Source organism: Eumetopias jubatus, unplaced genomic scaffold, assembly GCF_037043125.1.
Source record: "Eumetopias jubatus isolate StellerSeaLion01/CBP00866 unplaced genomic scaffold, mEumJub1_p1.0 scaffold_2, whole genome shotgun sequence".
Lineage (NCBI taxonomy): Eukaryota > Metazoa > Chordata > Mammalia > Carnivora > Otariidae > Eumetopias > Eumetopias jubatus.
Window position 1 is genome coordinate 131,927,954 of NW_028274808.1, and position 26,727 is coordinate 131,954,680.

At 39.3% G+C, this 26,727-nt stretch overlaps 1 protein-coding gene across 1 annotated transcript; it reads left to right on the forward strand.

Annotated features, from left to right (window-relative positions):
* The first annotated feature begins 664 nt into the window (after positions 1–664).
* On the forward strand, positions 665–20,369 carry SPARCL1 (SPARC like 1). Its single transcript, XM_028117752.2, has 10 exons — positions 665–721; positions 3,831–4,004; positions 5,005–6,000; positions 7,515–7,587; positions 8,356–8,474; positions 8,944–9,064; positions 10,745–10,881; positions 13,205–13,353; positions 13,971–14,119; positions 20,341–20,369. Exons 1-10 carry the CDS (start codon positions 668–670, stop codon positions 20,367–20,369), a joined length of 2,001 nt encoding a protein of 666 aa, XP_027973553.1. The 5' UTR covers positions 665–667.
* Positions 20,370–26,727: the final 6,358 nt, after the last annotated feature.

Sequence of the window (26,727 nt, forward strand, 5' to 3'; positions counted from 1 at the left end):
TATTCTCTTCCATTGATCTATGTGTCTGTTTTTGTGCCAGTACCATACTGTCTTGATGATGACAGCTTTGTAATAGAGCTGGAAGTCCGGAATTGTGATGCCACCAGCTTTGCTTTTCTTTTTCAATATTCCTCTGGCTATTCGGGGTCTTTTCTGGTTCCATACACATTTTAGGATTATTTGTTCCATTTCTTTGAAAAAAGTGGATGGGGGCGCCTGGGTGGCTCAGTCGGTTGAGCGGCTGCCTTCGGCTCAGGTCAGGATCCCAGGGTCCTGGGATCGAGCCCCACGTCAGGCTCCTTCCTCAGCGGGGAGCCTGCTTCTCCCTCTCCCTCTGCCTGCCACTCCACCTGCTTGTACTCTCCCTCTCTCTATCTCTGTCAAATAAATAAATAAAATCTTAAAAAAAAAAAAAAAAAGAAAGGTAGGTTCAGCCAAACACAGCTGGGCCAGAAAATCAAGGAGTCATTCTCACAGAGACACATAGGCTAAAAACTCATTAATCCATCTTTCCAGATATGTTAGTCCACAAAGACAATAATCACCTTTAAATACAAAGATCAATATCAAGCTCAATATTTGCTAAGAAGATTATCTTTTAATGTTTCACAAGGAAACTTTTACCCACCACTGCTAATTATCTTCTTGGTTCACAGGCCTAGAAAACATGAAGACTGTGCTTTTTTTCCTATACATTTTGGGAACTGCAGCTGCAATCCCGGTAAATATCCTTTTTTAATCTGTTGTTACACCTCTCCTTCCTGACATTTAATTTAGACGTCCTCCATTTAAAAAGAAAATGTGTGCATATAGTGGTTTGAAATTCTCTTTTTAATTTTAATATTATTTTTTCCCAAGCAGGGAATGAATGACTAGAAAAAGTGAGATAAAATACCTTCTAAAAGAATACTTCTTTTGGAACTACCAGATTCTATAAGATAGGATAAATCAAAAACTGAAAATGTTGATTATCAGTTATTAGAAAGGCAATATGCCAGGGCACAAAAGCCAAAGAGAATGGGGAGAAATATATTTTCCTATGGAAATTCATCACTTAGTATGAGAAACCCAAGAAATTAGTATGAGAAGTTTTGGGAGTGCATATCCATACTCTTCAGCTGCATTTTCTTCAAGTTCGAATATATACTGGCTCATCAATTCTGAGTCTGTAATAAAACAGGAACCGATGGGTTAGGGGCAGGAAATGGTATAATTATAATTCGGCTCCTAACTCATCCTTGGGGGAGGGGGGATGCTGTCCAAGCAAACATGTTGAAAATAGACAGAACTAGAACTTTTTTGTTTCTTCACAATCAGATATACTGGGCCCACCATTCACACGGCAATAAATCATCCACACACAAATCAGAATCATTTGAGACCATGTCAGCAGCCTTAAAATAACGTGCAAGTTTTTGTTGTTGTTGTTGTTAATGGAACCATGGCTTGGATGATCATTTCCCAAATGATCCATATCATCTACAATCAAACCAAAGGATTTGTGCCATTTTTTTCTTTTTGCCAAATGGAGGACTCAATCTCCTTTAAATAGACAAAGTAATTTCTCTCATCCCTTCTCTTCCTCATTCTCCGCTATGTCTAGGATTCTGTCCTTGCTTTTTGGATAGCTGGTGGCTAACATTTGGTTGACAGATGTGTCAGCAAAGACAAACATCATGCCACCCAGACCAAGCAGTTCTTAGAAAACAGAATGTATGACAACACTGCTAGGGATTATGCTTAAGTAGCTGGAGCTACTCCAGCTGAAATTATACATTGTCCTCTGAAATTACAAAAGTGGGATAAATTATGTTTGGCACAGAAAGAAGCCTCCACAGACCCATTGTTCTCTCCTAAAAAATGTGTTTTGCCCTTGCAGCTGTTGCCACTATGTAAACAGACATCAAAGGGTCTTTCAACCAAATGTTTGAATAACACATCTACATATAGACACATTTTAGATGTTTTCTCTTTAAGACAATTTGTTATGTAGATCCAGTCAGATGCTAAAAAGCTAAATATTTTATTTAGCTAAATATTTTATTTTATGCCCTTCTCATAGGGTTTACCTATTAAAAATCTTGTATCATTTTTCCCACCTGCCTGAATTCCACAGATGTAAGTGGTTAGGAGATTCCACACAAATTTCCAGAGGCTATGTTGTTATAGCTGTGGGAATAATAATAAAACAATTTGTTTTCAGAAAATTTCTAAAAGAAGAAAAGCTGCCATGCTTTTTGTGCATTTCTTCCACCTTAGGGAGGCAGAGCAGAGGACGAAGGGAGCAGAGAGGGGGAGCAGGTCCCCACTAATAAGTCTAAAATCTCCTCCTTCCATCGCCTTCCATGATGCCCCTGCCAGACTGGCCACCATTCTTTCTCCTTGCCCTCTTATAAATGGCTTCTTTGGAAATTTTTTCAAATATCATTACTCCTTTTAGTTGAGAAGGTGATAAGAAGCAAGAAGCAGACAGCATCTAAAATGAATCCTGTACTCCCATGTCTTTCCTCACGTTACATAATCGGTACAACAGAATGTGCTAATAAAAACAAGTCAGTGCAAATAGAATCTGAGTTTTGTACTTACGCTTAGATCTGCTTGACATCTGAGCATCCATAGCATCTCTCTAATAAAGATTTGTGGTGAATACCTGCTTAGGGTATCAGACAGTTCACAGTGTTACCACTGTATGATCTCACTGCTAGCAATAGTCATTTTTCACCTGGGTAACTTTTTATAATTCACAAACTATTATATATGCATAGACTTATCTTGATATTTCTGCTCACTGTACCTTGATAGATGACAGGGTAGGGATTCACAATTTGTCAAATGACAGATAGATAGTTAATAACAAAGTCAAGACTTGAAGGGAGATCCCTTATCTCTAAGTCCAGTTGTTAAACGTCTCCGTTATATATCACTGCTCAACCTACTCAAGCTCTTCATCGATGCCTTCAGACTTGCTAGAAATAGAGCCATCCCCCTAGTTGAAATAATACTCCATAGCTGTTCTTCTCTACTCAAATTAAGTGTACTATTTCACACAACTTTTGAATTCGTTCTACATTAAATTATTTTTTATTATAAGACTTCTTGATGGATATAAGGCTGATTGTGTTAAGAAAATAAACAAATACTGAACAAAAAGTTTGTATCTTTTCTGCTAATTATCAGTGAGTACTTAAAAGTTAACTTAAGAAAATGTAGTGTTACATCCTTTGGTTAATTTAATTTGACTTTGACTTTCTGCTAAACAACAGTTCTCAAAATTATGAAGTATGAATATTTTTTAAAAGTTTGAAAAGCACGGAAAATAATTCCAAAACTCAAAGATGACTATTATTGAAATAATTATTGCTCTATTTCCACCCAGTCTCTGCATATATAACTTTTTCTTTTTCTTAAATATGTTTGGGACTCTGTTTTCATTTAACATTATAATCTGGACATTTGCTTGTATTCTTAAACATTCTGAGAGTGTCTTTTTTTTTTTTTTAAGATATTTATTTATTTATTTATTTGACAGAGAGATAGAGATAGAGCACAGATAGGCAGAGCGGCAGGCAGAGGGAGAGGGAGAAGCAGGCTCTCCATGGAGCAGGGAGCCCGAAGCGGGGCTCATTCCCAGGACCTTGGGATCATGACCCGAGCCGAAGGCAGCTGCTTAGCTGACTGAGCCACCCAGGCGCCGCTAGAGGGTATCTTTTAAGTGATATTATGTATGAAGCATATTGTTACTAATAATGATGACAATAAAAGAGTAACTAGAAATTTTAAACGTTAACATCTAGACATGAGTAACATGAGCCAATTTCTAATTTTTTCAGACAAATGCACGGTTCCTGTCTGATCATTCCAAACCAACTGCTGATCCCTTGAGTTCTATCCAACAGGCTGAAATATTGGTAACACTTAACAACACTGCAATCCCCATGTTAGGGGTTGAAGATGCAGAAAATGAAAAGGAAATTGCAGTGTCTGTAGACCATCCCAACCATAAGGTAAAAGTAACATGGTTATACTATTACAATTTTTTAATTTTCCCAAGGTATTGATTTCAAAGCATAGTCAAGGACATTACCTCGTTCTCACTCATCTCAGCTTAATTTTTTTTTAATTTTTTTATTGTTATGTTAATCACCATATATTACATCATTTGTTTTTGATGTAGTGTTCCATGATCCACCGTTTGTTCACAACACCCAGTGCTCCATGCAGAACGTGCCCTCCTTAATACCCATCACCAGGCTAACCCATCCCCCTACCCTCCTCCCCTCTAGAACCCTCAGTTTGTTTTTCAGAGTCCATCATCTCTCATGGTTCGTCTCCCCCTCTGACTTACTCTCCTTCATTCTTCCTCTCCTGCTATCTTCTTCTTTTTCTTTTTTCTTAAAATATGTTGCGTTATTTGTTTCAGAAGTACAGACCTGTGATTCAACAGTCTTGCACAATTCACAGCACTCACTGTAGCACATACCCTCCCCAATGTCTATCACCCAGCCACCCCATCCTTCCCACCCCCAACCACTCCAGTAACACTCAGTTTGTTCCTGAGATTAAGAATTCCTCATATCAGTGAGGTAATATGATACATGTCTTTCTCTGATTGACTTATTTCACTGAGCATAACACCCTCCAGTTCCATCCACGTCGTTGCAAATGGCAAGATCTCATTCCTTTTGATGGCTGCATAATATTCCATTGTGTATATCAGCTTAATTTTTAAAAGATGATGATGATATCAATTTGTCTCCAACCACCAGAACTGTGAGAATGAGTTTTACACCTTCGGCCAAGTTTCTATATAATCATGTCATTTCATAAAATTTGAATTCGAGTTAAACTTGTAGCTATAGAATGTGAAGAACATCATATATAAATTTACCTGATATTATGTGATGAAAAAGAATAACGAATATTAAGTGTTGGCTTATGAATTATAAATATAATGTAGATAGTCCATTATCATTTGTTTCAAGAGTAAACTTCCTTTCTTTTAAGGCTGAAAAACCTTCAGTACTAAAGTCAAAGGAGGAAAACCATGACCAGTCAGCAGATCAGGACCAGGGTTACAGCCCAGAGCTCGGATTGCAGGGTAAAGAGGAAAGTGAAAGTGACTTCAGTGAGAATTTGGAGTACATACCATCTGAAGGTACACTGGACCTAAAAGAAGCTATGGGTGAGCCTCAAAAGAAAAAACTCCCAGAGAACATTGATTTCCTTGCTCCTAATATTAGTTCCTTCATAGATCCTAACCAACAAGAAGGCATCACAAACACAGAAAAAGAACAGGAACAACTAATAAATGATTCACATCCTCAGCTGAACAGGAGCAACGAACATAGCCAAGATGTAAGTGATCAAGGAAACCAAGAGCAGGATCCAAATATTCCCAATGGAGAAGAGGAAGGGGAAGAAGAGCCAGGTGAAGTTGGTACCCACAACGATGACCAAGAAAGGGAGAGAGAATTTCCCAAGGAGCATTCTAACAGCAAGGAGGAAGAAGACAGTACCCAATCTGATGATGTTTTGGAAGAGTCCTATCAACCAACTCAAGTAAGCAAGATGCAGAAAGATGAATTTGAGCCAGATAACCAAGAACAAGAGGATAATTCCAATGCAGAAATGGAAGACAAAACTGCATCAAAAATTAATAAGCACAATCAAGATGCTGAATGGCAGAGCCAAGAAGAAAAACCGGAAGTTATCAGCAACCATGAGGAGATAGATAAGAAGTCTGTTTCTGAGGCTCTGTTTGTGGAGCCTACTGAATCTGGTAACAACATGCCCAGAAATCATGGAGCTAATGATGATGGGGATGATGACCCCAGACACGATGCAAGTGATGACTACAAATTCATCCCAAGTGAGGACTTCATAGAGGCTGAAAGATCTCAGTCCATCTCCTATCACCTCAGACATGAAGAGGAAAGAGAAAGAGAAAGAGCACGTGAGAATGGGAATGTAGGTACCAGTGAACCTGGAGCATACCAAGGGGTGAGACTCTTTACAATAATGCTTTTCTGATAGAGCAGTTAGCTTTATCAAGACATAGCCATGACCTTTCTCTGTGCTCTCAGTCTCCTATGCCTATCTCTCTCAGTACATTATTAAAATATATCAAAATTATTTATTTTCCTCTGCATCTCCATCACTAGGCTGAAAGTGCCTGTTTTATTTGGGTTCCCCTAGAAGTAGATCCTGGGTTTTAGTACAGTTTATTTGAGAAGTTCAGGGAACAAAGAGGTATAGAACGTGATACAGGGAAGGAAAGGAAGCTAATCAAAAGTACATCATTAAAGCCATGTAAAGCACAGTCCTCTGAATTACCCCATTTGGAGAGTGAGGGAGCTGGGGCATTTATAACAGACTGAGAATTGCTAGGAGAGGTGTTAATTCTCCAGCACTTTTGGTCTGTCCTTTGAGCAGGCCACATAGATTGCCATGGTTTTTCAGGCACAGAGATGCAGATACAGGCAGTTGAAAGTGGCTAGAGCTCACTAGAATGATAAACTCTGACAGATCTGAGGGATGGGGGAGACACTGACAGCTATCGCTGTAATGTCTTGAGAGTAGATGCCATGTAATATTCAAGTTAAATCATCAATGTCTAGCAAAATGCCTCCAACATAGTAAGAGATCCAGGAATGCTGTTGATTTAACTATAAAGATTAAGAATAAAGACTTCAGCTACAACTTTATTAAGCAAACACATGCCAAAATGATCATCAGAAAACTGCAGCAGAGTAGGAGTAGGAAGAAGTATATTGTTATTGGTTGTTTAATCATTTGGAGCTCTCATGCAAAACCCCAGCAGCCACCCACTAGGACTTGACAGCTTTTGGTGGCCAAAGTCAATAGTAACCTTGCTTTCTGAGAACTCTGCTGCCATTTTAAGGTAAGAGTTTTATTACACTTTAGAAACCTGGGGCATCTGGGTGACTCCATTGGCGGAGCATCCGACTCTTGGTTTCAGTTCAGGTCCTGATCTCAGGATTGTGAGATCAAGCCCTATGTAGGGCTCCACACCCAGTGTGGAGTATGCTTGAGTTTCTCTCTCCTTCTCCCTCTGCTCCTCTTCCCCACACTTGTTCTCTCTCTCTTTAAAATAAATAAATAAATCTTAAAAAAAAATAACAACCTGGTAAGAAACCTTTATCAACAGCTTCATAGAGATTACTGATGTAATTGTGTCTTAACTATGGAATCATATAATACTGCATTTCTACTGTTTTCCAAAATCCAAAGGGAAGGTTCCAACTTTGCTCCTGATGTTAGTTCCAACTTTGATTGAGTAATCTCCAGAGATATAGCACTGAATCCAGTTGAAGATACAAATGGCTCCCCTTCTCAAAGGGTTACTGTCTATTTCCACAATTACGGCTGGTGTTTTTTTGAGATCTGAAATGATTTGGGTATGAAAAGCTTTGTGAAGGTATGCAGTAGAAATACAAATTATGTAATGGATTTCCCCTAAATAGACTTCAGCTTCTTCCCTTGTTATTATAAAGGCCAAGAAAACAGAGAGCTCACCAAAAGAAGATGAAAGTTCGTATGAAGACAACAGAATGGTGCACGGTATTGGTGAGTACAGGCTAAGCAAGTGGCTTTTGACGGTATCAAGGAAGAAATGGAATTGTTACGTGAGGCTCTCCCCAGTCCATCATTTGTCACTGCTTCACAGAAATTTCCTCTCCGAAATCTTCCCCAAGGAAGTGTTCTCATAAGTTGTTGACATTCTCTTGCACACATTTGATATACAACTATGGGCAAATATGTTTACAAACTGGAAGTCTTGTTGTAATACCAGTATGAAAGCTAGGCTCTTCTTTTGTCCTAAATCCTTTGCTTCTGAGAAGAAGAATTAATTCTGCCTTATTTAATCTCAAATCCGTAACTTACTAGTGAATTTAGATCCCCCCCCCGTATTTAATTCAGACCTAATTCCCAATTGCATACCCCTATCACAAACATTTTTAATTTCAACACAATAAAAATTTTATGGCTTATTTAACTTCTAACCAACTTGGACATCTTTGAATTATAGACTCCAGACTATGGCCATTGTAGGCAGGCCAAGAAGAGCTGTTTGTTCTTTTTAATTTTTGTTTGTTTTTTGTTGTTGTTCTTTTTTAATTCCCAATTCAAGCTGCACAGAAAATCTAAACGATTGCGTAAAACAGTCTGAGGCCGGAGGGTCCCATCTGAACATTAACATGTCCATTAAAATGGTTTCTAATATTTTCCCAAATTTTCCCTCATTAATGCAAATGGAGCTAATTATCTGGATGAATTTGAGGTTGCATACTCAGTTCAGCTTTGCTTATGTTCCTGTCCAAACTTTTCTGTTAGATTCTTGCATGAACTTCCAGTGTAAAAGAGGACACATCTGTAAGGCTGACCAACAGGGAAAACCCCACTGTGTTTGCCAAGATTCAGTGACTTGTCCTCCTACAAAACGCCTTGACCAAGTAAGTGTTCTACAAAAGGGTCTCCAATGGGCCCCAAATAGTGATTCAAATGAAAGTGGTTTGCAATTGAAATATTTGGTTAAAAAAAAAAAGGCAAATGTGCAGGTTATCATCTAACACTTGAAATAATATTGAATAGGAAAAAATCCAGCAAAAACAAGGAATTTCCCCTGTGCCCTAAAAAGGCAATAATGGCATTGATCTTCGGAACTCATTTTAAAATTCACTGTATCCTTGGAACATCTGTAGTCTGCGTTCTACTGAGCTTATCTAGAGCTAAATTGTCGTCACCACCAAATTTAATTGATTTTTCCTTTTTTTACCAAATGGGACAGTTATCACTTTAATAACTTCACTTACCTGACCACATCATTGGCACAGTTGGTCAGTCTACACGCTTTAAGGAGCAGGGTCTTTCCCCGATGTACACTCAGAAACATGAGCTTTTTCTCACGCTGGTCTGTCCTAGGTTTGTGGCACTGACAATCAGACCTATGCCAGCTCCTGTCACCTGTTTGCTACCAAGTGTAAACTGGAGGGAACCAAAAAAGGGCACCAACTGCAGCTGGATTATTTTGGAGCCTGCAAATGTAAGATTCCTCCACTATTCCACTGTTGCTGAGAGGATTTGGGGTGATTCTCTGCATATCTGAGTAATATAACGGAAAAAGGCTAATGTAGTTCTGAACCTAGGATGCTCACTAAAGGAGAGACTTTATTTTTTTATTTTTTATTTTTTTAAAGATCTTATTTATTTGACAGAGAGAGAGAGACAGCCAGAGAGGGAACACAAGCAGGGGGAGTGGGAGAGGGAGAAGCAGGCTTCCTGCCGAGCAGGGAGCCCGATGCGGGGCTCGATCCCAGGACCCTGGGACCATGACCTGAGCCGAAGGCAGACACTTTAATGACTGAGCCACCCAGGCACCCCTAAAGGAGACACTTTAAAAAAATAAAAAGAAAAATGCCCAGGCTTTAACTATAAGAGACTGATTTAATTGGACTGGGTTGGGGCTTTGGTATTGTTTTTTCATTTGTTTTTAAAGTAACCAAGACAACTCTAATGTGCAGCCAGGTTGCAAAACCACTATGATAATGTTACCACTTAATAACTGAGACGAATCATTGGAATTTTGCTAAATTACTTGTCCTCTCTCCAATGTACGTTAAGTCTCTGCCCAGAAGTTTTATGACAATCTATCCTTCCAGAAGTTTTCTTAATTGTCTTCCTTTTACCAAGATACTCTCAGCTGTGCTTGGATCTCCTTATCACTAAGTAATTCTCCACTTCAGCCGTGCTCACTAATATTTCCAGTTCTCCTCTCCTTCCTGACACACAAGAGTATTAAACTTCTCAGCCCTCTGGATGTTAAATGTGGCCATATGAGTTGCTTTGTTCAATGGAATTTCAGCTAAAAGCATCTGTGTGAGCTCTGGGCAGATGTATTTAAGAGCTAGTGTTTGGTCATTTATGTTTATGCTCCCTCCACCTTGTGTGGAGACGGTGGTGTCTTCATCATCCTGAGCCCCAGAGAGACTGCCATGAGCAGAGCCCTCTTGCCAACTTGTATTGGACTCCAATGCCCAACACAGTGACTATAGTTAACACTGCCATATCTGAAAGTTGCTCAAAGAGTAGATCCTAAAAGTTCTCATCGCAAGGAAAAATAAAAATTTTTGTGACTGGATGAGGTGATAACAGTTAACTAAACTTACTGTGGTAGTCCTAGCACAAAATATGGATGTCAGTCATTATGCTGCACACCCTGAACTTACACAGAGCTGTGTGTCGATTATAGCGCAATAAAACTAAAAAAACAAACAAAAACACTTTTGTTCTTTTAAGCCACTGAGATTGAACATTATTTGTTGCCACAGCATAATCTAACTTCCACTTTTGTCTTTTTTCTCCTAATAAAGAGTTCTTGCGTCTTCCACCTCCACATGCCAACTTTCTGATTCTAGGAGCAGTGGTTCTCAGCCCTGCCTGTGTATCAAAATTATCTTTGGAACTCTTAAAACATCCTGATGCCCAAGCTCCACTCCAAACCAATCAAATCAGAATTTCTCTGAATGGAAGCCAGTATTTGGTATGTTTTCCAAAAAGCCTGGACGGTCCTGTTGTGCCACCAGGGTTACAGAGACTGTTGTGAGGGTAGGACAGTAAGGGAGCCATCAGTCACCGGATGTTGTTAGGCTCCTATTACGACTACTTGCCCATAGGACAGGAGTAGAACCCAAGATTAAATCTCTTTTCTTTCCCCTTGGAATAGCTATTCCTATTTGTACAGACTTTGAAGTGACTCAGTTTCCCCTAAGGATGAGAGACTGGCTCAAGAATATCCTCATGCAGCTTTATGAGCCGAATGCTGAACATGCTGGATATCTAAATGAGAAGCAGAGAAATAAAGTAAGTTATCCACAGGTCAGCTACCTAAGCGTCTGTCTACGGGGCCTGAGCAAAAAGGATGTGTGTGTTGAGGGAAGGGGGGGCCTACCTCCCTCTGCATATCAGCAAGAGCCCACTTTGCCTTCCCCCACCTGGTAAGTTCATAGGTACTAACAGAATAGTAGTGGTCACCATTCATGCCACAAGGCTTGAGACACGGCCAAACCACCCCATTCCTACTCAAAGGGCAGCGGCCTGAGCAAGGACTCTTTAACTCATACCCTAGAGCAAGCCCTGGTTGAGCAAAGTGAACCTCAATTCAGCATTTCTATGTTCAGGCCCAGACATATTATTTAAATTTAAACATTTTTTTGCCCTCATAGGCCAGACAGATTTAGTATATAAGAGAAATCCCCTACTTGCAAAGTCAGTAATATATTAAGATTTAAAAGTTTAGAATATTTATTCCAGAAGTTCTCAGGGATAATTCATTCATCAAATAGCTATTGATTGCATCTCAGGTATCTGGAATTGATTTACATACTGGAGATATAGCAATGAACCAAACAAAAATCTCTGCCTTCATGAGCTTACATTCTAGGCAAAGAGACTGTGAACAAATACGTGTGTGTGTGTAGATGTGTGTGTGTGTGTGTGTGTGTATAAATATTGCAAATATGGGCATACATGCAAATATATAAATATGTAAATAAATATGCAAATATATATATAAGATACGTCAGATGGAATGCTATAAAAAAATTAAGAAGGAGGCTATGAATTAACTGTGTCAAATGCTGTTTAAAGGTTGTAAGAGGAGGACTGACGTGGCCACCGATTTGGCATGTGGTGGTCACAGAGCTGATCTTGACAGAAGCTGTTTCTGCAGAATGCAGAGGAGAAAAGCCTGAGTGGACAGGGTTCAGAAGAATAGGAGGAAGGATGTGGAAGCATCAAGTACAGGCAATATTTTCACAGCATTTTGCTATAAAGATGAAAAGTGAGATGGGTGGCAACTGGAGGGAAATGTGAGTTCAAGAGTCCCATCTACCAGTGGGAGATGGTAGAGGATGTTTGTATGCCTCTGGTAGTAACCCAGTAAAGAAGGAAAAACTAATGAGGGGCAGAAAAGGTGCCCAACTGCCATAGGGTGTTCTTGAAGAGATGAAAAGTAGTGGGCTCCTGAGCACCAGTGAAGGGTTGGGCTTATATTCAGAGCATAGGAAGTTCATCCAGGCTAACAAGGAGGGGGGTTGGTGAATATGGCCATGGGAATGAGTAGAAGTTCTGTTCTAATTGCTTCCTTTTTTTTTTTAATTTATTATTTTTTTAAAAAAATTTATTTATTTATTTGACAGAGAGAGACACAGTGAGAGAGGGAACACAAGCAGGGGGAGTGGGAGAGGGAGAAGCAGGCTCCCTGCAGAGCAGGGAGCCCGACGTGGGGCTTGATCCCAGGACCCTTGGGATCATGACCTGAGCCGAAGGCAGACGCTTAACGACTGAGCCACCCAGGCGCCCCTGCTTCCTTTTATTTTTTTTAAAGATTTTATTTATTTATTTATTTATTTATTTATTTATTTATTTGACACAGAGAGAGAGAGAGCACAAGCAGGGGGAGTGGGAGAGGGAGAAGCAGGCTTCCCGCTGAGCAGGGAGCCCGATGTGGGACTCGATCCCAGGACCTCGGGATCATGACCTGAGCCAAAGGCAGTTGCTTAACTGACTGAGCCACCCAGGCGCCCTGTTCTAATTGCTTCCAGTTAGTTCATGAGTAACATCACAAGCTGAGAGTTTTATATAAATTGCCCAGAAATAATTTCTGTCCTCTCTCTTTAATACATTATCATGAAAACCTTGAGAGCATTACATACAAAACAGGGAAATATTAATGGGGGTGGCCAAGTGGTGTCACACCACGGCTAGACTGTGAGCAGACACTGGACAGAAGTACACAGAGAACTAAGAATGGAGTATACCAGTGGGGGGGAAAGCAAGACTTTTTACTAACTTATCAATAATTTTGCTTAGGTCAACTTAGCCCCTTTCATTAAAACCTTCTCCTACTGTGATGAATAGTACCCGGTTAAAAGAAAAATCAAAAGACTTAAATCTCTTCTGAAAACCACAGGTTGTTGTTGTTGTTTTTTAATGTTAGCTGTTATTCTCTGTAGAAATAAGAAAGTCTATAGTGTTGATTAGAAAATATTTCATTTGGTCTCATATGATGGTCTGGGCTTATTTTCCTCTGTCATGTCCCTATCACTCTTTAAGCAGTTTAGCAAGTGATAATTCCATTTCACTTGTCTGGTTCCCCCATGATTTTCTCCCTTCCTAATCCCAGGTCAAGAAAATTTACCTGGATGAAAAGAGGCTCTTGGCTGGGGACCATTCCATTGACCTTCTCTTAAGGGACTTTAAGAAAAACTACCACATGTATGTTTATCCTGTGCACTGGCAGTTTGGTGAACTTGACCAACACCCTATGGACAGGTAAAAACTCTTTATCTTCCCATTACTAGGTCATCTCCCTGATATAATGTCTTAGTTATCTATACAAAGATAATTCTAAACAAATTTAGGAAGTTTCCCAGCTCTGATTTAGAACATTGAGATGCCAAACAAGTGTGGTTAGGTGTGTAAACACAAAACTGCTTTGAAAAGAACAGAATACGGCCACAGCACAGTTCCCAAGTTTAAATGTTAGGACCCAGCCTGCAACAGAGACTCCTTCAATTCTTTCTCATCTGTGATCCTAAATTCCCAAGATAATCTGATTGGCCCAACTTGGGTCAAGTGACTACACCTGGAACAATCAGGTATGGTCAGCGGGTAAGAGCCAGGTTGTACAAACACAACTGCTGGTGGGGGCATCCCTATAAATCTAAGATGGTGGGAGAATACTTCCCTGCAAGGAAGGAAACCTTGTGACATCCCAAGCGCTGTCCATCTTACCCATAAATAGTTTATTTCATTTGCAGTTCTTCATGACTGTACTATTTATTTGGCATAAGTAGCAACCTTGTGGAAGGAAAATGCCTTGGTTATCTTAAAAGTTAACTTTGATACACAAGCTACTCGTTAACACACTGCCATTTACTTTATTGCAGAGTCTTGACTCATTCTGAGCTTGCTCCTTTGCGAGCATCTCTGGTGCCCATGGAACACTGCATAACTCGCTTCTTTCAGGAGTGTGACCCCAACAAGGATAAGCACATCACCCTGAAGGAGTGGGGCCACTGCTTTGGGATTAAAGAAGGTAAATTCATCATCAGCCCAGGGAGAGGGGTGTCCTTTTCTCCAGCAGAGCCCTAAGCCCTCCTAGAGAGGTCCTGCTGTGTCCTCAGATTGAAACCTCGAGACAGCAAGGTGGCAGCACCACAGGTAGAAATCCCTCAGTGCACATGTTGTCATGGCAAGGTTATTTCCTACTTCCCTCACGATACTCTTTTTTTCAAAGGGTAACAGGTGGGAATATGGAGGGAATAACTATACTGAGGTCTTAGCAGTTGCCTAAGCCAAAGAAAATGATGTCAATCCACAGAGCTGTGCCAAATGTCAGAAGGCTACCTTTCTGAGGAAGAAGGGATTTTATATCCTTTCTTTACCTGGGTATTGGTTCAAACTTCTAAAAATCGTATGTAAAGAGTAAAACAGCAGGTCTCATTCTGCCAGTGGGAGATGTCAGAAAAATCTTAGAATTCATTACAGATGCACTGAAGATTGGGCCTCATATCACAAGTTGTATCCAGATATTATGCCTTTAATCCATGACTGCATCTTCAATGACAATAATAATAATAATAATAATAGTAATAATAATCAAGGGTTCTTTCTTTACTCCTGTAATGGAGGAATTTAGACATTTGTTTTGCTAGGTTATGTCTTAATGTACTTCCTTTTATTTCCCTAAGTTAAAGCTGATTTTTATGAGTAAGCATGTTTTTAATAATCAAGATCGGAAAGATGTTCAAAAAATGAAGAATCAGAACTGATTGTACAATGTAAATCAACAGTAAACATCAAATCTCTAAAGCAGAGGTTTTATATGTATGTTCACAACATACAAGTAGGATGAATGTACAGCCACTCAATAAAGAAAAGTAGGTTCATCAAAGGTCAGAATTTCCCAAAAAGAGGTAACTTGTGTGACCTTCATTTAAAAAATATTCTTCATGGTATGTAGAATGCCTTGAAATTAAAGAGAAAGAGCAGAGAGTCAGAAGATTTACTTACTTATTGATAAATAGGTAAGCAGAAAAGATTAGCTCTTTTCCTCTGCAATATTATTCTGTGAAATAAGCACAACTGTAATGAGCAAAGAATGTGTATTTCTGTAAGCACCGAGTGCTGTGTGTTGGTTGCCTAATGCTGTATAACCAATAACTCTAAAGCTTAGAAGCTTAAAATCTCACAGTTTCCAAGATCAGGAATCTAAGAGTAGTTTACCTGGATGGTTCTGGCTTGGGTTCTGCTCTAAGCTCACCCACATGGTTACTGTTAGGAGGCTTCTTTTCCTCACCATGTTGTCCTCTCCATGGGATTGCTCACAGCACAGCATCTGGTTTCCTCCAGAGTGAGTGATCAGAGAGAAAATAGTGAGAGAATCTAAGACTGAAGCTATAATGTCTTTTATAACCTAATCACAGAAGTGACATACATTACTTCTGCCATATTCTGTTGGTCAGACAGACAGCCCTACTGTAATGTGGGAGGAGCTCTTGGAGGCTGGCTGTAACATACTGTTTATACCCTTTTAGCATTGATAGGAAGTTAACAAACTATTAAGACAGAGACCTGCATAAATAATACCAATTTCCTTTCTAACATCTATTCTATAAGCACATTACTTATAAATTCAAATATACTCCTAAAAATGGCTAAAACTGTCTTTTCTAATTCCCATGTTAAAAAGGACAAAGTTTGAGATCTAGCAATTTTTGGGTGGAGTCTTTGGGTTTTCCACATAAAGTATCATGTCATCTGTGAAGAGCGAGAGTTTGACTTCTACTTTGCCAATTTGGATGCTTTTTATTTTTTTTGTTGTCTGATTGCTGAGGCTAGTACTATGTTGAACAACAGTAGTGAGAGTGGGCATCCCTGTCGTGTTCCTGATCCTAGGGGAAAAGCTCTCAGTTTTCCCCCTTTGAGAATGGTATTGGCTGTGGGCTTTTCATACAGCCACACTGGAAAACAGTATGGAGGTTCCTCAAGAAGCTAAAAATAGAGCTACCCTATGACACAGCATTTGCACCACTAGGTATTTACCACAAAGATACAAATGTAGTGATTTGAAGGGGCACCTGCACCCCAGTGATTATAGCAGCAATGTCCAGCACCAATGTTTATAGCAACTGTGGAAAGAGCCTGGATGTCCATCAACAGATGAATGGATAAAGAAGATGTGGTATACACACACACACACACACACACACACACACACACACAATGGAATATTACTCAGCCATCAGAAAGGATGAAATCTAACCATTTACATAGCCGTGATGGAACTGGAGGGTATTAGGCTGAGAGAAATAAGTCAATCAGAGAAAGACAATTATCATATGGTTCCATTCATATGTGGAATATAAAAACAGTGTAGAGGATCATAGGGAAAGGGAGGGAAAACTGAATGGGAAGAAATCACAGAGGGAGATGAACCATGAGAGACTCTAAACTCTAAAAAACAAACTGAGGGTTGCTGGAGGGGAGGTGGGTGGGGGGATGGGGTAACTGGGTGACAGGCATTAAGGAGGGCACGTGATGTGATGAACACTGGGTGTTATATGCAACTGATGAATTACTGAACTCTACATCTGAAAATAATGATGTACTATATGTTAGCTAACTGAGTTTAAATTTAAAAAAAAGGACAAAATATACCCAAGTACAGCCACCCCACTCCCTCCACCCCACCATTGTCAAGAAGGGGGAAACTTAGCTGGGATAGGACATATTTATGTATGCCCTTTTACATGGCATTTAATTTCAATGGAGTGATCAAATTGGAACGGAGTCCATTTATTTAAGGAAACCAGTTGTGCTTCACTGTTCTAAAACTTCTGGCAACTCTTCAGCATGTAGTCTCAGGCTCTGTACTGGGCGGTTGTCTGGGAGGAGCAGGAAGGGCTTAGAGTTCAGTGACTCGAAAAGCTCCTAATGACCTTGTTTGTTCACTGTGGTTTGGCCATGATTACGTTATTTTGAAGAAGGGAAAGAATTATCACATAGTAAACCAATAAAGCAGATATTTAGTATTCAGTCAGAATAAGTAAACAAGTTACTGCTTTGGGATGTAGCTAGGGAAAACAAAACAAAACAAAATATTTTTAAGTATGCTCTTCCTTCCCTCATGGCTAAGAAATCCACAGAAGGACAAGATAAATCTTAGCCAGTGTTTTCCTGAATTTTAACTGACTTTTATCTGAGCTAGATGTGCTCAAATATTCCAGCTCTGTCATTAACTAGCTATGTGAGTTAGGGCATACCGCTTAACCTCAGCAAGTCTCATTTTCCTTATGTGTAAAAATGAGGTTTAATTAAAAGGTGGAGGAGTCTTATTTATTTAGTGCCCATGACATACCATGTATCCACGTTAATCTTCAGAAGAACCTGCCAAGTGAGACCAACAGAGCAAACGAGTCAGATCATGCAGGTTCTACTAAACCAATTACAGACATTATCGTAAGAGGAATGAAGGATCATGAAAGTGTTTTAAACAAGGGAGTGATTTCACTAGATTTGTATTTAAGAAAGATTCTTTTGGTTACATTGTGGAGAAGCCCGAGAAGAGTTGAGAGGATGTGTGGTAAGTTCAGGCGTAGTTGATGAGAATTTGAACTAGGGCAGTTACAGTAGGGAAAAAGACAAGGAAAACTGTTCAAGATATATTTAAAAATATACTATTCAAGACATATTCAAGAATATAGACATATTCGGGCACCTGGGTGGCTCAGTTGGTTAAGCGACTGCCTTCGGCTCAGGTCATGATCCTGGAGTCCCGGGATCGAGTCCTGCATCAGGCTCCCTGCTCAGCGAGGAACCTGCTTCTCCCTCTGGCCCTCCTTCCTTTCATGTGCTCTCTTTCTCTCTTTCTCACTCTCTCAAAATAAATAAATAAATCTTTAAAAAAAAAAGAATATAGACATATTCAAGATGTATAGAAATAATAAGACAATGTTTCCTAGGAAATATGTGGGGGCAGGGAGCAGACAGAGGGATTGAGAGAAAGAGAAGTATGAAATCCAGGTTCCCCGCTCAGGTCAGGCAGGTAAACAGAGGCACGGAGATAGAAAACACAAGAACAGAAGCAGATTTGGGGAAGATTTTAACTTCCATTTATGACACGTTGAACTTTTAGGTACATGGGAGACAATGTACAGTTGATAGATGAATACATGGGTCAGCTTTTCAAGACAGCATTTGGAATTTAAGTACATGAGGATTATGAGCATACAAAAAGTAATCAGCACCATAAAAGGGAATTACTTAGAAAAATGTGTTCAGTTACATGGAAAAGGCTCTAGGGTTGAACACCAAGGAAAAACAATATCTGGATAATAGAGGAGGAAGAAGGACTTCACGAAGAAGAACGAAAAGTCTCTTGAAAGGAAGGAAGAAAACAGGATAGTGCCTCATCAAAGGAGGTGTTCAAAGAGGAGGAAGAGATCACAGTGCCAAATGCTGCTGAGATGTCAAAATAAAAGACTAAGAACATTCCTTTTACATAGAACTAAGTATACCCTGAGTGGCCTTAGTAAGAGCAATTTTGGTGGAATGGTAGAGATGGAAGCCAGATTGTATAGACTGAGAAATAGATGAGATATGGTAAAGACTGGCTGTTTGAAGGCAGGACAGAGCTAAAGAGGGCTGGCTATAAAGTTGAAGGAAGCATTTCTGGGAATAAAATAAGCTTGAACACTGACTCATTCATTCATTCAACAGATGTTTACTGATGGTCCACATAGTGCCAAGCACTGTTCTCAAGGCTGGGTATGCAGCATATTTAAATGCTAATAGGAAGGGCCCAGTGAGGAAAGAAAGGTGGAAGATATAAGAAAGAAAAGCAAAAGATGAAAATTAGGGAGGAATTTCTGAGGTCAGGAGACATCCTGGGCACAGGCAGAGGATTAGCCTAAAGTCAACAGGAAGGACATCTCTCATCTAAACAACAGAAAGAAAACAAAAAGTATGAACACAACGATAAGTAAATTTACAAGTCATGAGACTAAAATGTCCGTTTTACAAATGAAGCCATTATTTAAAAGAAATATGGCAAAGTTCATAATCTTTCCTACTCTTGGGCAGAGACTTACATTGGACAGGAAAATTACCTGGTGTCCCAGACAGGGTAGTAGCTTAGTGTGCTTCAGGTTTATCTGCTTAAGTATTTGTTCAACAATTAGTGAGTGAGGGTGGCCCATACTGGTAGGAGTGGGCTTATATCCCCTAAAGGATGCTGTCTTCTTTCATAGGTGTGGCAACAAGTTCTTTTATAATTACTTGGTTGGAGAGGCACCTGGGCGGCTCAGCCTGTTAAGCATTTGACTCTCAATTTTAGCACAGTTCATGACCTTGGGATTGTGAAATAGAGCCCTGCACTGGGCTCTGCACTGGCCATAGGGGCTGCTTAAGATTCTCTCTCCCTCTCCCTCTGCCCCCTGACTCTGGTGTCCGCATTCTCTAACTCTCTTAACTTTTTGCATACACAAAAAATAATAATTACTTGGTTGGAAATTTGATTTAATTGGCACTATACTTCTTATTTCTATTATATTTTAACAATCCTTAGAGGTTAACATATTTGACACTTTCTTGGCTGGGCCTCTACTAGTCCTTCTCAACCCTACATTAGAACTACCAGTGGAGCTTTTTAAATGTATACATGCCATTGTCCCATCTCTGGAAGTTCTGATTCAGGAGGCCCGGGGTATGGCCTGAGGGTGTATCTTTTTTTTTTTTAATTGCGATATAGTTGACACATAATGTTACATTAGTTTCAGGTGTGCAATATAGGGATTCAACAAGTCTATATGTTACCATTATGCTCACCACAAGTGTAGCTACCATCTGTCGCCATACAGAGCTATTAGGAAACCATTGACTATATTCCTGACACTGTATCTTTTTTTTTTTTTAATCCCTGTGACTTATTCGTTCCATAACTGGAGGCCTATATCTCCCACCCTCCTTCACGCATTTTACCCATCTCCCCACCCCCTCCACTCTGGCAACCATCAGTTTGTTCTCTATTTCTGCTTTTTGTTTGTTCATTTGTTTTGTTTTTTAGATTCCTCATATAAGTGAAACCATATGGTATCTTTTTAAAGCTTCACAGGTGATGCTGATGCCCTACCAGGGTTGAGAACCATCCTACAGTCTTATTAAGTGGTTTCTCTAATCCCCCACCTCTGACATTATGTGTTTATATTACTACTCTGGCTATTTTCTAAAACTGTGTTTTGTTTTTGTTTTTTACAGAAGACATAGATGAAAATCTCCTGTTTTGAATTATGATTTGAAAGAACTCATACATTCCAGCATCCTCCTGTGTTTCTGACCACTCCTGAAATTATATGCAGCCACAATACTTGTAGATTTATATTTAGTAAAATGTTTGCATGTCTGAGAAGACAATGAGAGTAATTGCTTGCTAACAGTGTATGCACCGAGCATTTAACATTAACTTCAGAAATAAAATTTTAAATAAAGTCAACATATGCAAAATACTGTGTACTGTTTGTGAACAGGAGTTTAACTCATCACTCTCTGCATCCATTTATGAGATACTAATTATAAAACTTGAAGAAAATACTACAATCATTTTGTTCATAATATCATGTACACTTCAAGAAAATGGAATAATGCTCTTTTATTGTTAATGTGTATTATTTTCAGTATCGTAACATCCTAATAAAAATCTAAATGCTTACTCAAGCTTATTTCCAGTCATTTATTTAAACAACTGTATGTGAAAGACCAACTCAGGACTAACACTTCAAATCAAATTATAATTGTGCTTCCTAGATCCTACCACTTTTAAAAAGAAAAAAAATTGTGAGTGTGGTCGGGGGAGATGTTTCCTATGGGAAACAAATATTCAGTTGCTAAATAGTAGATACTTATTAATGTCCTTTGTCATAATGTAAATTTAAACAGAAAAAATAAATAAATTCAAGTGCTTTTTACTAAATTCAATTTAATATATGGATGACTGTACACTCCTCAGTACAACTAATTTTAACTGTCATGCAGTTGTCCAAGTGTGTTGGGGGAAGGGGGCCTTGCGAAATTTCTACACATTTCATGTCCTCAAAATACAAGTCATGTAAAGATAACACAGACAGTAGAAAGCTCTGAAGTGTCTTAATGTCCAAGGTGGTCAGAGATAAATATTACTACTGTAAATTGATAGCAAGAAATCAGTCATAAGAGAAAATTTGTGTTTTCATTTGAACTCTTTCTTCTTTGATAACTATTAATACAGTAAAGGCTAGATTGCAAAAATAATAAGACACCATAATAGAGCTTTTTCCAAGGGCTGAACTAAGGCATAAAAGAACCTGTCACCTTCTATATTCTACTTAACAATATTTAAAAGAAAATGTTTTTGTTACATATTTTCCTATCTGAAAGATATCAGTGTAAATATCTTTTTTTTTAAATAATCAAAAATGTGTTGTTGTGGTTAAGAGCTTTGTCTGTTGTAGTGACTGAGAGAATGTGCCCCAAAGAATTTCATCTGAAGGAACTTATGGAAAAGTTTGCTTTTTATCAGAATAATTTTCTCTGATTAACTTCAAAATTGTATTACCTATTTTCTTAGCTCTGTGAGTCACTTCTTTTTTTTTTTAATTTTTTTATTGTTATGTTAATCACCATATATTACATCATTAGTTTTTGGTGCAGTGTTCCATGATTCATTGTTTGTTCATAACACCAAGTGCTCCATGCAGAACGTGCCCTCCTCAATACCCATCACCAGGCTAACCCATCCCCCTACCCCCCTCCCCTCTAGAACCCTCAGTTTGTTTTTCAGAGTCCATCATCTCTCATGGTTCGTCTCCCCCTCTGACATACTCCCCTTTTCTTCCTCTCCTGTTATCTTCTTTTTCTTTTTTCTTAAAATATGATGCGTTATTTGTTTCAGAAGTACAGAACTGTGATTCAACAGTCTTACACAATTCATAGCGCTCACCGTAGCACATACCCTCCCCAGTATCTATCACCCAGCCACCCCATCCCTCCCACCCCCAACCACTCCAGTAACACTCAGTTTGTTTCCTGAGATTAAGAATTCCTCATATCAGTGAGGTCATGTGATACATGTCTTTCTCTGATTGACTTATTTCACTCAGCATAACACCCTCCAGTTCCATCCACGTCGTTGCAAATGGCAAGATCTCATTCCTTTTGATGGCTGCATAATATTCCATTGTGTATATATACCACATCTTCTTTATCCATTCATCTGTCGATGGGCATCTTGGCTCTTTCCACAGTTTGGCTATGGTGGACATTGCCGCTATAAACATTGGGGTACACGTACCCCTTCGGGTCCCTACATTTGTGTCTTTGTGGTAAATACCCAGTAGTGCAATTGCTGGATCGAACGGTAGCTCTAATTTCAACTGTTTGAGGAACCTCCATACTGTTTTCCAGAGGGGTTGCACCAGCTTGCATTCCCACCAACAGTGTAGGAGGGTTCCCCTTTCTCCACATCCCCGCCAACATCTGTCGTTCCCTGACTTGTTAATTTTAGCCATTCTAACGGGTGTGAGGTGGTATCTCATTGAGGTTTTGATTTGGATTTCCCTGATGCCGAGCGATGTTGAGCACTTTTTCATGTGCCTGTTGGCCATTTGGATGTCTTCTTTGGAGAAATGTCTGTTCATGTCTTCTGCCCATTTCTTGATTGGATTATTTGTTCTTTGGGTGTTGAGTTTGATAAGTTCTTTATAGATTTTGGATACTAGCCCTTTATCTGATATGTCATTTGCAAATATTTTCTCCCATTCTGTCGGTTGTCTTTTGGTTTTGTGGACTGTTTCTTTTGCTGTGCAAAAGCTTTTTATCTTGAGGAAATCCCAATAGTTCATTTTTGCCCTGGCATCCCGTGCTTTTGGCGATGTTTCTAGGAAGAAGTTGCTGCGGCTAAGGTCGAAAAGGTTGCTACCTGTGTTCTCCTTTAGGATTTTGATGGACTCCTGTCTCACGTTTAGGTCTTTCAACCATTTGGAGTCTATTTTTGTGTGTGGTGTAAGGAAATGGTCCAGTTTCATTCTTCTGCATGTGGCTGTCCAATTTTCCCAACACCATTTGTTGAAGAGACTGTCTTTTTGCCATTGGACATTCTTTCCTGCTTTGTCAAAGATAAGTTGACCATAGAGTTGAGGGTCCATTTCTGGGCTCTCGATTCTGTTCCATTGATCTATGTGTCTGTTTTTGTGCCAGTACCATACTGTCTTGATGATGACAGCTTTGTAATAGAGCTGGAAGTCCGGAATTGTGATGCCGCCAGCTTTGCTTTTCTTTTTCAGTATTCCTCTGGCTATTCGGGGTCTCTTCTGGTTCCATACAAATTTTAGGATTATTTGTTCCATTTCTTTGAAAAAAGTGGATGGTATTTTGATGGGGATTGCATTGAATGTGTAGATTGCTCTAGGTAGCATTGACATCTTCACAATGTTGATTCTCCCAATCCATGAGCATGGCACGTTTTTCCATTTCTTTGTGTCTTCTTCAATTTCTTTCATGAGTATTTTATAGTTTTCTGAGTACAGATCCTTTGCCTCTTTGGTTAGATTTATTCCTAGGTATCTAATGGTTTTGGGTGCAATTGTAAATGGGATCGACTCCTTGATTTGTCTCTCTTCTGTCTTGTTGTTGGCGTATAGGAATGCCACTGATTTCTGTGCATTGATTTTATATCCTGCTACTTTACTGAATTCCTGTATGAGTTCTAGCAGTTTTGGGGTGGAGTCTTTTGGGTTTTCCATATACAGTATCATATCATCTGCAAAGAGTGAGAGTTTGACTTCCTCTTTGCCGATTTGGATGCCTTTGATTTCTTTTTGTTGTCTGATTGCTGTGGCTAGGACTTCTAATACTATGTTGAATAGCAGTGGTGAGAGTGGACATCCCTGCCGCGTTCCTGACCTTAGGGGAAAAGCTCTCAGCCTTTCCCCATTGAGAATGATATTCGCTGTAGGTTTTTCATAGATGGCTTTTATGATATTGAGGTATGTACCCTCTATCCCTATACTCTGAAGAGTTTTGATCAAGAAAGGATGTTGTACTTTGTCAAATGCTTTTTCTGCATCTATTGAGAGGATCATATGATTCTTGTTCTTTCTTTTGTTAATGTATTGTATCACATTGATTGATTTGCGGATGTTGAACCAGCCTTGCAGCCCAGGAATAAATCCCACTTGGTCCTGGTGAATAATCCTTTTAATGTACTGTTGGATCCTATTGGCTAGTATTTTGGTGAGAATTTTTGCATCCATGTTCATCAAGGATATTGGTCTGTAATTCTCTTTTTTGATGGGGTCTTTGTCTGGTTTTGGGATCAAGGTAATGCTGGCCTCATAGAATGAGTTTGGAAGTTTCCCTTCCATTTCTATTTTTTGGAACAGTTTCAGGAGAATAGGTATTAATTCTTCTTGAAATGTTTGATAGAATTCCCCTGGGAAGCCATCTGGCCCTGGGCTTTTGTTTCTTGGGAGATTTTTGATGACTGTTTCAATTTCCTTAGTGGTTATAGGTCCGTTCAGGTTTTCTATTTCTTCCTGGTTCAATTTTGGTAATTGATACATCTCTAGGAATGCACCCATTTCTTCCAGGTTATCTAATTTGTTGGCATAGAGTTGCTCATAATATGTTCTTATAATTGTTTGTATTTCTTTGGTGTTGGTTGTGATCTCTCCTCTTTCATTCATGATTTTGTTGATTTGGGTCATTTCTCTTTTCTTTTTGATAAGTCTGGCCAGGGGTTTATCAATCTTGTTAATTCTTTCAAAGAACCAGCTCCTAGTTTCGTTGATCTGTTCTACTGTTCTTTTGGTTTCTAGTTCATTGATTTCTGCTCTGATCTTTATGATTTCTCTTCTCCTGCTGGGTTTAGGCTTTATTTGCTGTTCTTTCTCCAGCTCCTTTAGGTGTAGGGTTAGGTTGTGTATTTGAGACCTCTCTTGTTTCTTGAGAAAGGCTTGTATTGCTATATACTTTCCTCTCAGGACTGCCTTTGCTGTATCCCAAAGATTTTGAACAGTTGTGTTTTCATTTTCATTGGTTTCCAGGAATTTTTTTAATTCTTCTTTGATTTCTTGGTTGACCCATTCATTCTTTAGTAGGATGCTCTTTAGCCTCCATGTATTTGAGTTCTTTCCGACTTTCCTCTTGTGGTTGAGTTCTAGTTTCAAAGCATTGTGGTCTGAAAATATGCAGGGAATGATCCCAATCTTTTGGTACCGATTGAGACCTGATTTGTGACCTAGGATGTGATCAATTCTGGAGAATGTTCCATGGGCACTAGAGAAGAATGTGTATTCCTTTGTTTTGGGATGGAATGTTCTGAATATGTCTGTGAAGTCCATTTGGTCCAGTGTGTCATTTAAAGTCTTTATTTCCTTGTTGATCTTTTGCTTAGATGATCTGTCCATTTCAGTCAGGGGGGTGTTAAAGTCCCCCACTATTATTGTATTGTTATCAATGTGTTTCTTTGCTTTTGTTATTAATTGCCTTATATAATTGGCTGCTCCCATGTTCGGGGCATAGATATTTACAATTGTTAGATCTTCTTGTTGAATAGACCCTTTAAGTAGGATATAGTGTCCTTCCTCAACTCTTATTACAGTCTTTGTTTTAAAATCTAGTTTGTCTGATATAAGGATTGCCACCCCAGCTTTCTTTTGGTGTCCATTAGCATGGTAAATGGTTTTCCACCCCCTCACTTTCAATCTGGGGGTGTCTTTGGGTCTAAAATGAGTCTCTTGCAGACAGCATATTGATGGGTCTTGTTTTTTAATCCAATCTGATAGCCTGTGTCTTTTGATTGGGGCATTTAGCCCATTTACATTCAGGGTAACTATTGAAAGGTATGAATTTAGTGTCATTGTATTACCTGTAAGGTGACTGTTAACTGTCTGTTGTCTGTGTTCGTTTCTGCTCTTTGCTGCTTTTAGGTTCTCTCTTTGCTTAGAGGACCCCTCTCAATATTTCTTGGAGGGCTGGTTTCGTGTTTGCAAATTCCTTTAGTTTTTGTTTGTTCTGGAAGCTTTTTATCTCTCCTTCTATTTTCAATGACAGCCTAGCTGGATATAGTATTCTTGGCTGCATATTTTTCTCGTTTAGTGCTCTGAAGATATCTTGCCAGTCCTTTCTGGCCTGCCAGGTCTCTGTGGATAGGTCTGTTGCCAATCTAATGTTTCTACCATTGTAGGTTACATATCTCTTCTCCCGAGCTGCTTTCAGGATTTTCTCTTTGTCTCTGAGACTCGTAAGTTTTACTATTAGATGTCGGGGTGTTGACCTATTATTATTGATTTTGAGAGGGGTTCTCTGTGCCTCCTGGATTTTAATGCCTGTTTCCTTCCTCACATTAGGGAAGTTCTCTGCTATAATCTGCTGCAATATACCTTCTGCCCCTCTCTCTCTCTCTTCTTCTTCTGGGATCCCAATTATTCTAATGTTGTTTCGTCTTATCATATCACTTATCTCTCGAATTCTGCCCTCGTGATCCTGTAGTTGTTTCTCTCTCTTTTTCTCAGCCTCTTTATTTTCCATCATTTGGTCTTCTATATCGCTGATTCTCTCTTCTGCCTCATTTATCCTAGCATTTAGTGCCCCCATTTTTGATTGCACCTC